The following is a 14219-nucleotide window of genomic DNA, read 5'->3' on the forward strand; positions in this document are numbered from 1 at the left end:
CGCGCGGGCCCCGGGCCCGGCCTTTGGCGCAGTGACGGCCACCGTGACCACTGGCCGTGCCCTCCGCGCGCCGTCCAGGGATGGACGCGTTGAATCTTCAGCGGGATCTGCAGAGGCGTCCGGGCGGGACGGACGGGCCCACTGGGGCGCCTGCTCCGCGCCCCGTGCAGCGCCGAGCTGCAGACCGGCTCTGGAGCCACCTGCCCTGGCGCCCGAGCCAGCGACTTCTGTCGCCCCATTTTCTCCCCAGGAAGACGGAGGCCGCAGCGGCTAGCCGCCAGGTGCGGAAGCGAGTGGGTGCGAGCCGGCGCACTCAGCCTAGGAAGGCATCGTGGTTCATAACCCAAACGCAGTCCCCGGCACCACCTAGTTTGCAGGGGATTTTTGTCTGCTGCGCGTTAAACTTTGCGATTTAGTTAGTTTTTAATGTCCACGCATGGTTTACCAGATGCCACATGAAAAGGCAGGCACTTTTACCTCCTGCTATCTCAGTAGGTCACACTGCTTTCGGTTAAAATCACTCTAACGGGCTGCCCGCTGAGCTGTTCACTGGAAGGTTAGCTCTTCAAACCCACCACTCGCTCCACGCAGACAGCTTCGAGGCCATCCGCCCCCGTAAAGATGTAAAGTCTCAGAAACCCAAAGGGACATTTCTTACGTCCCCCGATGGGGTCGCTGTAAGTCAGAATCGACCTGAGAGCGATGCGTTTGGGTTTGGCTAGGTCTGCCTTGGAGTTCTTGCTTCCAGAGAGCAGCCTACAGCTCAGCACCGTTGGAGACTGTGCCCCCCTTTTGGCACATGACTAAAAGACCTGTCCGTTGGAGGAGATACTTAACTATATGCCAGACATAGGCAAACCCTTAGCACACGTGCTCATTTAATCCTTCCAAGAACACTGTAATTGAAAGTTGACGCTGCTATTTGGGCAGCTAGGATGTCAATTGGAACTCCAGAGCAAACATTCTTAATCACTATGTTGAGCACAACAGCCAAACCCTACCCATCCTGCCCCATGCTCACAGTCACTGCTGTTTGAGTCCATTGTTGCAGCCACTGTGCCAGTCCATCTCATTGATCCTCTGCCACATTGTTTCCCTCACCTGACTGATTACCCAGCTTGATGTCCTCTAAGAACTGACCCCTCCTGATACCTGTCAAAAGTACAAGAGATGGAGTCTTGCCATCCTTGCTTCTGTGGGTCATTCTGGCTGATTGAACATCATTATAACCCTGTTGTTCCAGCTTCTGGCAGTTCATGTGGTCAGGGTCCTTTGCCACCACCATAATTCAAATACATCAGTCCTTTGGTCTCCCTTGCCTCTGAGGTGATTGGAATTGCCAGGCCTTGAGTCAAGCACACCTTAGTGCTCAGGAAGGTGACATAGTTGCTTTTTAACACTTTAAATAGCTCTTTAAAGGTTTGTCAGGAGCCCTGGGGCCTTGTGGCCCCACCCACCTGTGGAAGAGAGATGAGGCTGTCTGTTCTCTCAAAGATTGAGGAGGAGCTTTTCTACTTTGCCTTTCAAGCCCTGGTGGGTTTCCCGTTGGACTGCTAAGCTCAAGGTTAGCATTTCAAAACCATCAGCTGTCCTGTGGGACAGAGACGGGATTTTCTATCGGAATGGCCTCAGTGAGCAAGTGAGCTTGCCTACATTTGTCTTCCATTTTAACCAATCTGTTTCCATATTTCCCCATAGGGTTTGATGGCCTAGTTTGATATTTTCACCAGGATTAATGAGGCAATCACTGCAAGACAGCATTTTCCTATTGTAAATTAGTTAGTATAGTCAAAGGTAAATGATTTTTCTTTCCTGTATTTAAGTAACATAAATCTAAAAGGCAGAGAAGGCAAGGACTGGGTCTGCGCATATTTTTTAAATCCCCAGGAGCTAATGGAATTCTTGGCACATGATAAAAGCTTGATTAGTATTTGCTGAACTGAACTAATAAAGCACCCACACAGGATTAGTGTGTTCATGGTTCTTTTCCTTCAAGTGCCTTAGTCCACACAGCATTTTCCCCTGTGGGAGATTGTTCGGAATAGCCAGGTGTAGTATTGCAACCCACCAAGAAGCAAATGTAGCACATGGAGGTTACATGAAGCATGCTCTTCAACCTCTGATCAGAATGAAGTAAGATGAAACTGAGGGTTTCGGTACCATAAAATCTTAGAGGACACAGTCCAAATATCCTTAGTACCAGCGTGCGTGCGTGCGGAATTTGGTCTCTGCTTTTCTAAGGGCTTTTGCATTTATTGTCCTAGTGTACTTTGACATAACCCCATGGAGAATAGAAGTGACTCCTACAACCATGGCTTATGAACATGGCTTGTGAAAGCATGAAGGCTACAGTGTTAATAAAAAGATCTTCTTGCCCAAATTTTGTTCAATCGTGTTAAAGAACTACTAAAGGATTTAGAGATTCCACGCAAAAGTTATCTACTTGGTACCAGTCCCTGGGGTGACAGTGTGGACAAGACTGAGCCAGTAGGCAGGATTCCTGCTCTCACATGGACTCGTTAGAGAAGCCTGGAGGTGCTGCCTAGGGTGTGTGCCCGAATTTTAAGGTCCTGACTAGGGGCAAGGGAGCATCACAAAGTTGTGGGGGAATTCCATTATCTTTGGTTCCATTTTCCCCTGGATTTTGTGTGGCTCCCCCTGGCATTTACTGCTGAATGAAGAGTGTACGTTGATCTGTCTTCTTGTTAAACTGATTGAGCAGGTCTAGTAAGATTTTATTATATGCCGATATTCACTATCAACTTTACTTAGTAAGGGTTATTTGGAGAGAGCTGCTTAAAATAATTTTATAAGATCTTATTCTTAAACTCAGAACTAGGAAGTAGTTTTGTTTGTTAAACAACATAAGCCATGACTTGTAGCTACCACAATTTGCTGGGGCTTCCTTTTTTAGATTAAAATTGCTGAAAAACCCTAACTTCACAAGACTCTGGTGCCCTATTCATACCTTGTTAGAAACACGCAAAGCTGTGTGCTGGCAGGAGCAAAGCCTTTACTTTTATAAAACACTGATGAAGAGACGGTCTTTTGTCAGAAGGCAAAGTTGGCAGGGGAAGAATACTGACAGTAATCTCTGGGTACGATCCTTTCTGGGACAGCAGATCTCTGTGCAGGTAATGATGGTGCTTGCTTTGAAATGTGCCCCTGAGGACAAAGGAGAAGGACTTCAGAGACTAGACTCTTTAGACCAGCCGCTGTTATAATGGTCAGTTGGAGAGGTGGAAGCTTAGAATGAGGATTCAGATTCCCACAGTACGGATCATCAAATGACATCTTAGCTTGAAAGAATCCTAAGATTTCTGTTTCTTTTTAAAAGGAGTTTTCATGTGTACGACTTCTTTGCTGAATCACCGTCTGAAGGGCCACTAAAATGGACATCTTCATTTTCTTGATGTTTATATTCGTTTGCTTTTTTTCTTCCTTTCCAATTATAGTAACAGGAGTTACTCAGAAGCGGCACCAAATGACGCATTTGACTTTGTCATAGGAAAAGCTTGTCTTAATATTGGATTACTGCTGTAGCTAACAGTGAATGTGAAAACATGCCGTCATGTATTTTGAAGAGATTGAGGTGAAATGAGAAAGCTATAATAGCAGTGGGCTTTCAAGGTTTCAAGGTTCCAGAAGGAAGATCCTTTTTTTAAAAAAATCACTCCTGCTTCCCGTGCTAAGTTTTCGCCCAGGGCATAGCTCTGAAATGAGAATTTGTTTAAAGCTAACAGCTTTTAAACCTCTAAAATAGAATAGTATCACTTGTAAAGCCTGATTCAGGGAAAAGGAATCTTGTTGAATGCTAAGCATATGAAAGCATTAATACATGCAGTTCCCAAACCTGGTTGCTACTGCGGTGTTTCTCAGTGGCCTCCTGGGCCACTTCATTAGGATTTAGAAAAGACCACCTCTTAATGAAAGTCCTTCTAAAATTGAGATGAGCAGGTGTTCAAGGCTTTGAAACTATATTGTTTCCTTTCCTTTAGTGCCTTAATTAAAAATATAAGGGACATTCAATATTCTCCTAGTCCCTCTACTGATTACTTTAAAAACCTTCTTGAGCTTCTTGCCAACTTTTGACTCCTTTGGCTATGGAAGCCAGATGCTACACAACAGGAAAAGAACTTTTTTAAGCCCTAAAAAGAACCCTCGGTGTTAAGCTAATATCCTGTTAAGTAATATCCTATTATACAGCATGGTTTCACAGGTGCTTTCTTATAGTTGAGACTTATCTTGCTAAAACTCTATCCTGAACATCTTATAAAATATTTAGTAGACTATGAGACTTCAAGTTACTGAACCAGGTTGGGGCTTTGTTTAACTGGAAATAAGGACTGAGATAAGGACAAGTCTCAAATTCTTTGTTGTTTGCTGTACTTGGCAGTTCTTCCTGGCAGCAGTAGGAAAGACGTTCCTGGCTGCATATTTACAAGGGTAGGTGGTTTCAGAACTGAATGGCAGTGGTCGAGGTCTCGCCAGTCTCAATCCAGGAAGAAGTTTCAACTCAGGCCCTAATGAGTAGGAAAGAACATCTTGAGTTTTCCGCCCTTCCCAGTGAGGAATTCCCATGTCGCATCCAGCCAGAGAAATTGAAGTAATGTATAGTCATGTTGATGGTTTGCCTTTAATACAGCAAAGTGGCTTCTCGGGACTTGTGTATACACATTACATACCTTGTGAGTACAAAACATTGTCAGCCAGACGTAGTTTACATAGTTCCTTTTTCACTTGGTGAAGCTATTAGCTTGCCTAGTGTTGGATGTACTTTCATTGCCAGGGCAGGCAATAAAAATCAAGTATCTTAACTCTCGTCTCTCCTAGTCATCTACAGAAACAAGTGGAACAGATTTAAGTCCCTCGGCTGGGGAACTTTGTACTCTTGACGTTAAGCAAAGAAGCGTGGCTATGTCCCTTTTGATAGACGTAAAGCTTTGTAGAAGGGGCTAGTAGCCTAGAGGATCATGATCAGCCTGAGAGTTGGGACCTGGTGACCGGGTGGTTCCTGTCCGGCCTGTGATTCACATGTCCATTTTCGTCAGCTCATTTTACGCCTTTGTGCTTCAGACAGTCGCATATGGAAAATGGAAATATAAAGAGAATACATATTTATGAATTGTTGTCAATGTCATTCTAATCCATAGCAACTCTATAGGACTCTATAGGGTAGAACTGCCCCATAAGGTTTCTAAGGCTGTAATCACTAAGGAAGTGTATAACAACATTTTTCTATTTTTCTTCCTGTGGAGCAGTTGATAGATTAGAACTTTTGGTGTTGATTAGCAGCTGAGTGCTTAACTACTGTGCCTACAGATCTCTTTGATAAAGCTGCCTCTTAAATACTTTGAGCTAAGTATAAGGATTGTATGTCATGAAACACAAGATGTTATTTCAGACATGTTATCTGACTTCTTAATGTATGACACTAACACATTACTCATATTTAAATCAAGAGAGTGTACTTTAATACCTACGTTACCAGCACTATGCTGTTGGGTAAGAATGTTTTAAATAAGTTGGAGTAGTGTATGATTGGATTAATTGATATTTTCCCTGATGAGGGGAAACTAACCACGTAGACTACTAATTACGCACTTGAAATAGACATTAAAACCCACACAAAACCTTGCAATCCAACTGAGTCAGAATCTTAGTGATCCTACAGGACAGAGGAGAACCGCTCCATTGGGTTTCCCAGGCTGTGAATCTTTAGGGCGTCAGACTGCCTCATCTTGGTTTGAAACAGCCTACCTTTCTGTTTGCTGCTGAGAGCTTAACCACTGCATCACCAGGGCTCCTTTTGAATGGACATTACCAGGTAACAAAAGGTGTTGCTTTTCTGTTACTTATTCTAGGTTGTTTTAGTATTAGCAAGAATAGAAAGGCCTTAAATCATACTTGTCAGCCTCTAAAAACTGAAATTTGAAATCATACGAAGTGAAGTTGTTCCTTGTTTCATAATAAGTATTTTTATGACTTTAACTGAGATGATTTTCCACCATACCAAGAATAAAGTTCAAACTTTCTTTTGGTCAGCTCCTGGGTGATCCATTGCATGCCACCTTCTCTGACTTCCTCTCCTACCCTTCTCCTGATTCGAGCACAGTAGCTCTTCGTCAGGGCATAGAGCAAGCCAAGTCCTTTCCTGTAACGGAGCATTGCCTGGCTCTTCACGTGAAGCTAGCTAGAAGCCTCCACAGCAAGGTCCATCTCTGCCTTCCTATCTCCCCTCTTCATTATAATCCAACCCTATTTGTTGTTTGTTCTCATTTTCTTTTGTTCTCTCACACTCCACACCTTGTTAACAAATTCTTTATAGCTCTGCATTCAAAACAATCCTGCTTTTCACCGTCTCCAACTCCTCTTCCCTGGGCCAAGCTACTGTCTTCTGTCACAGAGATTTTTATAGCACACCGACTGATTGTCTGCTTCTATCCTCACCCCACAGTCTGTGTACACACCATATCCAGAGTGGTCCTAGAAGTTTTTTCTCTATAGCACATATCGCTCAAATACTATGTATTTTATGTGTTGTGCTATATTCTCAACTAGAACATTAACTTTCATGATAGCAGGACATTTCTCTCTCTCCTCTTCCCTCCTCTCCCCTCCCCTCCCCTCCCCTCTCTTCTCTTCTCTTCTCTCTCCTGTTCATTTTCGTTCCCAGTCAAGAACTGTGTTTGCTGTTGTCCAATATGTGCATATATGTAGGAGTGAATTATGCCTATCACAATTTGTAAGTTTGTTAGCTTACATATTTTCTGGCCTCCCCATTAATCTGGAAATGTCAAGAGACCAGGAATTTCATCGTAGCTTTCATTGTTGTACAGCTAGAGCTGGAAACAAATCATTTATTTGTGACTCCGTGACTACTACTAATACCTTGCCATTGTACCACAGCTTAGGGTAGAAAGTGTTTCTTTGTATATTTCATGATATTTAAGTACTTTTCATAATATACTGATGGTTATCTCTCAAGACAGGAGTTCTAAGATAGGAGCCTTTCAAATCATCTGGTAAATGTTAGAATAGGACCTCAGACCTTACTTAGTGCATATCTTACTACATGACAGCAAAACACCTCTTTCATGAAGTTTACTGTGCAGACTACTGTTTCAATTACCTGTTAAAATTCCACCCATCTGTCTCAATTCATGTTGCTTATGTAAGCATCTAAAATTGTGTACTGTTAGCATAAGAGTGAGTCCATTCCATGAGTAGACAACTGTGATCTCAGAGGAGTCCCGAATCTACCCAGAAGTCCCTGGGCCGTGGGGAATCTATATATATATTTTTTTAATCAGCTGTAAAAAACTCCATAAAAAAGAATCCCAAAACCCCATAGAAAAGAATCCCCAAAATAGACTTCAGACTCTGAGGGCAGAGCTTGGCACCTCATCAGACTCGATTGGAAAACATAAGGGTCAACAGACAGACCTGGCACTATTTATACGCTATTTTTTGTTTTGTTTTTTCCTTTTTTTTTCATGTTAATCTCTATAAAATAGGTAGGATAAACAATCCCAAGGAGAAAACAATGGGACTGACAGTTGGGGGTCAGGGGTGAGGGACATGGGAGAGGAGGAAATGGGATAAAAGGAGAGGGAGGGCTAGCCAACAAACCCAAGGAAGGGAACAAGAAATCCAAAATTGATGGTGAAGAGGGTGTAGAACACCTCATGGGGTTTGATCCAGTGTAATGTAGCCAAGAGGATTACTGAGAGCCTAATGAAGGTCAAACATGATAGTGGGACAGGAGGAAAGTAAAAGGAAATAGCAGAAAGAACTAAGAAAAAAACATAGAGGTGTAAATATAGGCATATATATGTTTGAATACACACACGCGCGCGCATGCACACCGTATATACTTGAGTATAAGCTGACCTGAATATCAGTCGAGGCACCTAGTTTTACTACAAAAACTGCATTAAAAAATGTGCTGGAAAAACTCGGCTTATACATGAGTATATTTGGTAAATATATTAATATATAACTTTAGGGATATAGGTCTATGTCATAGATTTACCATATATACTTGTGTATATGCCAAGTTTTTCAGTACATTTTTTATGCAGTTTTCGTGGTAAAATTAGGTGCCTTGGCTGATATTTGGTTCGGCTATACTCAAGTGTATATAGTACAGTATATGTTAAGTATCAAAGTAGCAGATGGACATTGGGCCTCTACTCAAGTCCTCTCTCAAAGCAAGAACACTTTGTTCTAATAACCCGGCATTCCATGATGCTCACCTTTCCGACACTGAAGACAAAGTGGGTGCATAAGCAAATGTAGTAAGGAAAGCGGTTGGTGCCCGGATATAGCATCTGGGGTCTTAAATGCTTGAAGATAAACAAGTGGCCATCTAGCAGGGAAGCAACAAAGCCCACATGGAAGTAGCACACCAGCCTGTGTGATCACGAGGTGTCCACTGGTTCAGGTATCGCATCAGAAAACCCAAAACAAACAATCATATCCATGCGAACAAGAGGGGTCAGAGTGGAGACCCAAAGCCCATCTGTAGACAGCTGGACATCCCCTCACAAAAGGATCTCAGTAAGGGAAGAGCCAGCCAGGATGCAGTTTAGCGCTGATGAAATATACAACATTCCTCTAGTTCTTTAATATCCTGCCCCCCCCCCCATCATGACCCTGTTCTACCTTACAGATCCAGCTAGACCAGAGCATGTACACTGGTATAGATAAGAGCTCTCAACACACAGAATCCATGACAGATAAACCCCTGAGGAACAATAATGGGAGTACCAATACCATGAGGGTAGGGGGAGAAAGGGGGAACCAATGGCAATGATCAACGTATAATCCCCATCCCCACCCCTAGGGGACGAACAACAGAAACATGGGTGAAGGGAGACAGCAGATGGTGTAAGATATGAAAATAATTTATCAAGGTGTCATGAGGGTGGGAAGCTGAGGGAGGGAGGGCAAAAAGAGGAACTGATACCAAGGGCTCAAGTAGAAAGAAAATGTTTCGAAAAGGATGATGGCAACATGTGTACAAATGTGCTTAATATAATGGATGTATGGATTGTTATAAGAGCTGTAAAAGCCCCCAATATAGTCATTAATTTAAAAAAAAAGATAATAAACTTGTGCAGGCAATGCGAACGTGGAAAAAAGATGAATGAAAAAGAAAACAAAACAAGAGCCCATAGAGCACAGGACTTGCCATGAGCCAATTTATTTTAACTCCAAAGCAACTGGTTGATGATCTGAGAAGTCGCAGTGCTGAATGATGATCCCTGAACTAATGATAGCTGCCCACAAAGTAGATTCTGTTCTGCACATTTCACAAACAAGGCTCCTTGAGAGACAGCTTACCTGCAGAGGAAAGCGGCGGGAGGATGGGGTGGGGCTGTCAACTGAATGTTAAGTAGAACTCGGGCTTCCTTTGGGGCCAGTCCACCTCCCATCATAGGCCACTTTAAACTTCTGTTGTCAGGCTTTGGTTTGTTGCTATTTTAAAGACTGTGTTATATATAAAGTGTTGGATTGAGATTGTTTGTGCTATTCTAAGACTCAATTGTTGCACTAGATCTCCAACTGGCTGCTGAGCTTGGGAAGACCCTGCTGGATCGGAACACAGAATTGGAGGATTCTCTTCAGCAGATGTATACAACCAATCAGGAGCAGTTACAAGAAATTGAGGTAATTGACTCAGCCAGGGAGCTACACTGTGAGGCGTGGCACATTGCTGCTATTGTGCCAACCATGTGCCTCAAAAAAAACTCTTGCAAATAAAAGGGACATTTAATTCATAACAGATATTTTTTAAAAAAAAGAACTACTAGGTAAGATAGGGATATTACATGTCTTTCTTACTTTAGGCTTTTTAAACAACAAAGTCTACTACCATGAGAGAAAGAGTTCTCTGTTCCCCTTGTTAAAATATACTGGAAGTAAATAGTCCAATATTTACCAGTATGTGAAGCAAAATGAAGCTGTGAATATTATACTACCGCTTTTCAATTTGGTCAATTGACATATAGTTCATAAAGTTTATATTCTACATCTTTGTCTGGAATCTTAAAGCTTACATACAGGCAGCCGTCAAAGAAAGAACTATTAGTCTTTATTCATCCAGAACAAAAGCAATAGAAGAAGCATAAGACTCAGAGAACTTGTCCACGTGAACCACAGCATTATCTATCCTGAGACCAAAAGAACTAGTTCTTGCTCAGCTACCACTACTGACTATGCTGATCAGAGCCTCAAGATGTACCATGGTGGAATGGGAGAAAATATGAAGTAGAATGTATAATTCTTTTAAAATCCCAAATTATTAGAGAACTCCCCAAGAGTATTGGCCAGAAACACTCTTTCGGGTTTAAACAGTACGGAGTACTAGGCTCCCTTAAGAAATCACCTATGGGGAAAAAAACCAAAAAAATCATATATGAGTCCAAACTACCAACAATTACTTTTTTTAAAAAAAGATAAGAAGGTAAGTAAATGTATGGAAGCCCCATCTGACCTCCCAGGGCTTCAGGAGGGCAAAGGAGAATCCATCTCCACACACTTGCCACAAGGCGGAGCTCACACATGCCTCTTCACCCTGCATTCTTCTTCTGTCCTATTTGGACGTAGCCACCTCCCATGACACTGCCGGATCCAGTAATCCGTTGCAGTGCCCACACAGAACTCACAGACAATACTGGCCCTTATGGGGGCTATAAGTCAGGATGATAAGGATACAGGTCTTTAGTGCTTAGCTGCACCTCTCCTCGCAGCTGGCCAAATCTTTCTCTGACCCTTAGCCTCCCCACTAGCTACATAGTCCCTTTTGGAACGGCTGGGAAGCCTACCCACTGCTCTGTGTCACAGTCTTATGGTCTCTGGTCTCAGCACTGTGGCTTCTCTGCGCTGATGTCTTCGGTCTCAGCAGTGCAGGGCCTTGCTGCCACATCAGGCAGGGATATTGAGAGAACATGTTCCACGGGTGACTCTTCGTCCTTAATGGTCCTGGGAATTCTTTCTGTTTTGCTTCCAAGATGCAGCCTACTTATACCTGCAAACTCCCTGTGATGGTTAAGGTTTATTGTGCCACCTTGGCCAATAAACACATGTGGGATTAATTGAAAGGCGGAGAGATAAATGACTCGGTGAGCCTTGCCTTTCTAGTTCTCGGGTATCTTATTCTCTGATGCTCAGACCAGGGTGCAGCTGCCTTAGCTAGTTCTTTGCCTCATCTGGCAAGGCTCACTTCCTGCAAGACATCCCTGAGGAGGAGCCACATGGACCTACCCTGATGCAGCCCTGGGTGCTGGAGAAGCCGCATGGAGACCCCTGCCAGCGCTGAGATGCTTACACGTTCACTGATTCAGCTTTCCTCCTGCAGTCAGCATTACTGCGTGTGTTTTGTGAGTTTGAGGAGGACCTTGTGGATTGGTGTTGGAGGACATATGGGCTAATGTCGGACTTAGACTGGACTGGGTTGGGATGCTTTCTTAATGTGCACTTACCTTTTATATAAAACTCTCATATACATATGAGTCTCTGTGGGTTTGTTTCTCTAGTCTACCCAGATTAACACACCCCCTCTATGGGTGTTTCACTCACCCTATTTGCATTGTCCCGACCAAGCATTTAATGAGAGTTACAAAGTAGAGACTTTCCAAATCATTTCATTTCACCACAAAAAGTGAAGGGCCAGGCAAACTACGTTTTTGGAAACAGAGCAACTGGAATGGAAAGGAGCATTCTCACAGTGTGAAGAATGTAACTGAGTATCACGGAACAGTTTGTGTAAAAAGTGTTGAATGGAAACCTAATCAACTGTGCAATCTTCCCCTTTTTTAAGTTTTAAACTAACTTTAACATATTGAGGGTTTTCTTGATTAGAAAATAACATGTAATCACATTTTAAATTTAGAACTTGGATATGCATTTTATAGCCCAAAAGTCAGCTACAATCCCACCACTAAAGGAGATTTAAAATGAGACGGTCCAGGGAAATGATCCTGGAACCAGTTTTTCAGAACAAATGCAAAATGGTGGCATAAGACCCCTAACACCCTGACTTATGGAAACAGACCCCTAGGAAACCGCTGTTGGAAAGGTATACTAAACTGCATGTGTTCTTTCAAAGACTGCGCGTGGATTTAAACCAAAATTGTCCACGATCCTGGTAGGCACAGGAAAAAAAAATAGTGGTATCATGTGATCAAAGATTCTAGGGAAGGTTCCTGACTGAAGGAGAAAAGATGTGGAACAATTTCAAATTCTCATGAATTCCAGACTTTCTGAAACCCGGGAACCTGAATGACCCCAGCCCCAGCCCACAAACATACCAAAAAACACAACAAAAAGACAAGCTATTGTAGGCGGTAATCTCTGAGATAATCCCCTGAAGTCATCTTTAAACCAACCAAACAATAGTTTTACTTCGTAAAGAAGCTTGCCTTCGAACATTGTCTTCTTTTATAGAATGTGTGTGTGTGTGTGTGTGTGTGTGTGTGTGTGTGTATATGTATGAAACCCAAGATAGATAAACCTGTCAGAAATGCAACGATTCCTGGGGTTCCGGGAAGGAGGTGGGGGGCTAGGGGGAAGGCGAACTGATAGCGAAGATGACTGTTAACAGCACTCGAGGGGAACAAATAACAGAATTGTAGGGGAGCCGATACAGTGAACAGTATAAGATGGCTGTAATAATAATCACTACTTATAATATTAGACATAAGGCTTCCTGGAGGCGGGGGTAGGTTGGGGGAGAGAGGGCGTAAAGGGGAGCTGATATCAAAGAGTTCAAGAAGAAAGAAAATGTTTAGAAAATGATGGTGGCAGTAATTGTAGTTATGCTTGATCTAATTGAATTATGGATTGTTATAATATCTGTAAGAGCTCCCAATAAAATGATTTTTTTAATGTAAATATATAGCTTTTGGGGGGAAAATCCATTTTGGGGAGTATAGCCCCCTCGTGTGTATTACTTATCTTATGAACATCTTGTTTTTCAAGATTTCAAAGCAAACCTTTCTGTGTGGTTGGAAGGGCAGGCAAAAAGAGCACATTTAATGGGAATTGCTTTGGAGAGCAATGGGATCTAACACAATCGGATTCACTTACACTTTCAAACCAGTCATTTAATCAGCTGGCAGCTATGTGTTTTTATGTTACCTCTCTGCCTGCACACTTGCTTCTCCCCCACAGGAGTTGTGCCTGCTATCTGTGATCTGGCTTCCACGGCATCCCTTCTTCTCCAATGCACACCTTCCTTGGGAATGTGGAAGTAGCTTCTGCTTCCGGTGCTATATCACTAGTCCCCTGTATATCATACTTGGTACTTGATCTGTCTTGTTCCCTCCCCCACCCCTTTTCTCCTTTGCAAGGGTGGATGCTTTGGCTGTGTTTATGCAGTCTTTCCCACAGAGTAGGAAATTGATAAGTAGTACATGTTAAAGTTAGCATGCATGTGTTATGAAGGAACATCAAAAAGTTCATGGGGAAATGAAATTAAAAGAAGATAGACATTTCTCACAAACTTTGAAGCCTTTGCATGTGTGTGCGATAATGTTGACAACAGGCACAGCAAAACATGCACCATTTCAGCCTTTTCTACACATGTAATTCAGTGGCATTGACTGCACTTTTTTCAAATTGTGCAACCATTCTCACCCTACTTTTCTGAATTGTTCTTTCCCTATTAACATGAAACTCGCTGTTCCCTAGATTCCTGTCTACCCTTTGAAGTTACGATGCCACTTTGATCCTCTGTAGATGGTTCTTGAGGAGAGCACTGGTGGCACAGGGGTTACATGTTGGGTTGTGTTCCTCCAGGGTAGGAGTTTGAAATTGATGGGTCAGGTACCAGTTGGAGGACATTAGGAACAAATAGCCTGCCTACCTTGACTGCCAGCAGCTCTGAGGGAGACCAATGAGGCTTTCTACACCTATCCAGAGTATACTCTGAAACCCACCTGGGCAGTTCTCGCCTGTCCTTCCCCTGCCTGCCCTGCAGGGTGGCCATGAGTTGGAATTGACTCAGTGACAGTGCGTTTGTTTGTTTTTTAAGGCGCATAATGCTCACAGCAGCTACTTTTTACCAGTTAAACTCTTATTTCTATTAAGTTCGCCGCAAAGATTGATCAGAGCCAGGCCAGAGAGAAGAAAAGGGGGAAGTTTATTCTGCGCTTCTCAGGAGGGATTCACAGACTCTAGCAGGCAGCTGTCTGAGGAGGGAGAGGAAGAGA

General features: G+C 43.0%; 1 protein-coding gene across 1 annotated transcript in view; it reads left to right on the top strand.

The window, feature by feature from the left end:
- The first annotated feature begins 80 nt into the window (after nt 1-80).
- Nucleotides 81-14219, top strand: part of CDR2 (cerebellar degeneration related protein 2) — a 27858-nt gene continuing 13719 nt past the window's right edge. Inside the window, exons 1-2 of the mRNA XM_013005466.2 lie at nt 81-297; nt 9563-9675. Of these exons, the coding sequence (XP_012860920.1) occupies nt 81-297; nt 9563-9675 (330 nt within the window). The remainder of the gene's footprint in view (nt 298-9562; nt 9676-14219) is intronic.

This window comes from Echinops telfairi, unplaced genomic scaffold (genome assembly GCF_000313985.2).
Source record: "Echinops telfairi isolate 266 unplaced genomic scaffold, ASM31398v2 ScPeMD7_5;HRSCAF=22, whole genome shotgun sequence".
In the NCBI taxonomy this organism is placed as follows: domain Eukaryota; kingdom Metazoa; phylum Chordata; class Mammalia; order Afrosoricida; family Tenrecidae; genus Echinops; species Echinops telfairi.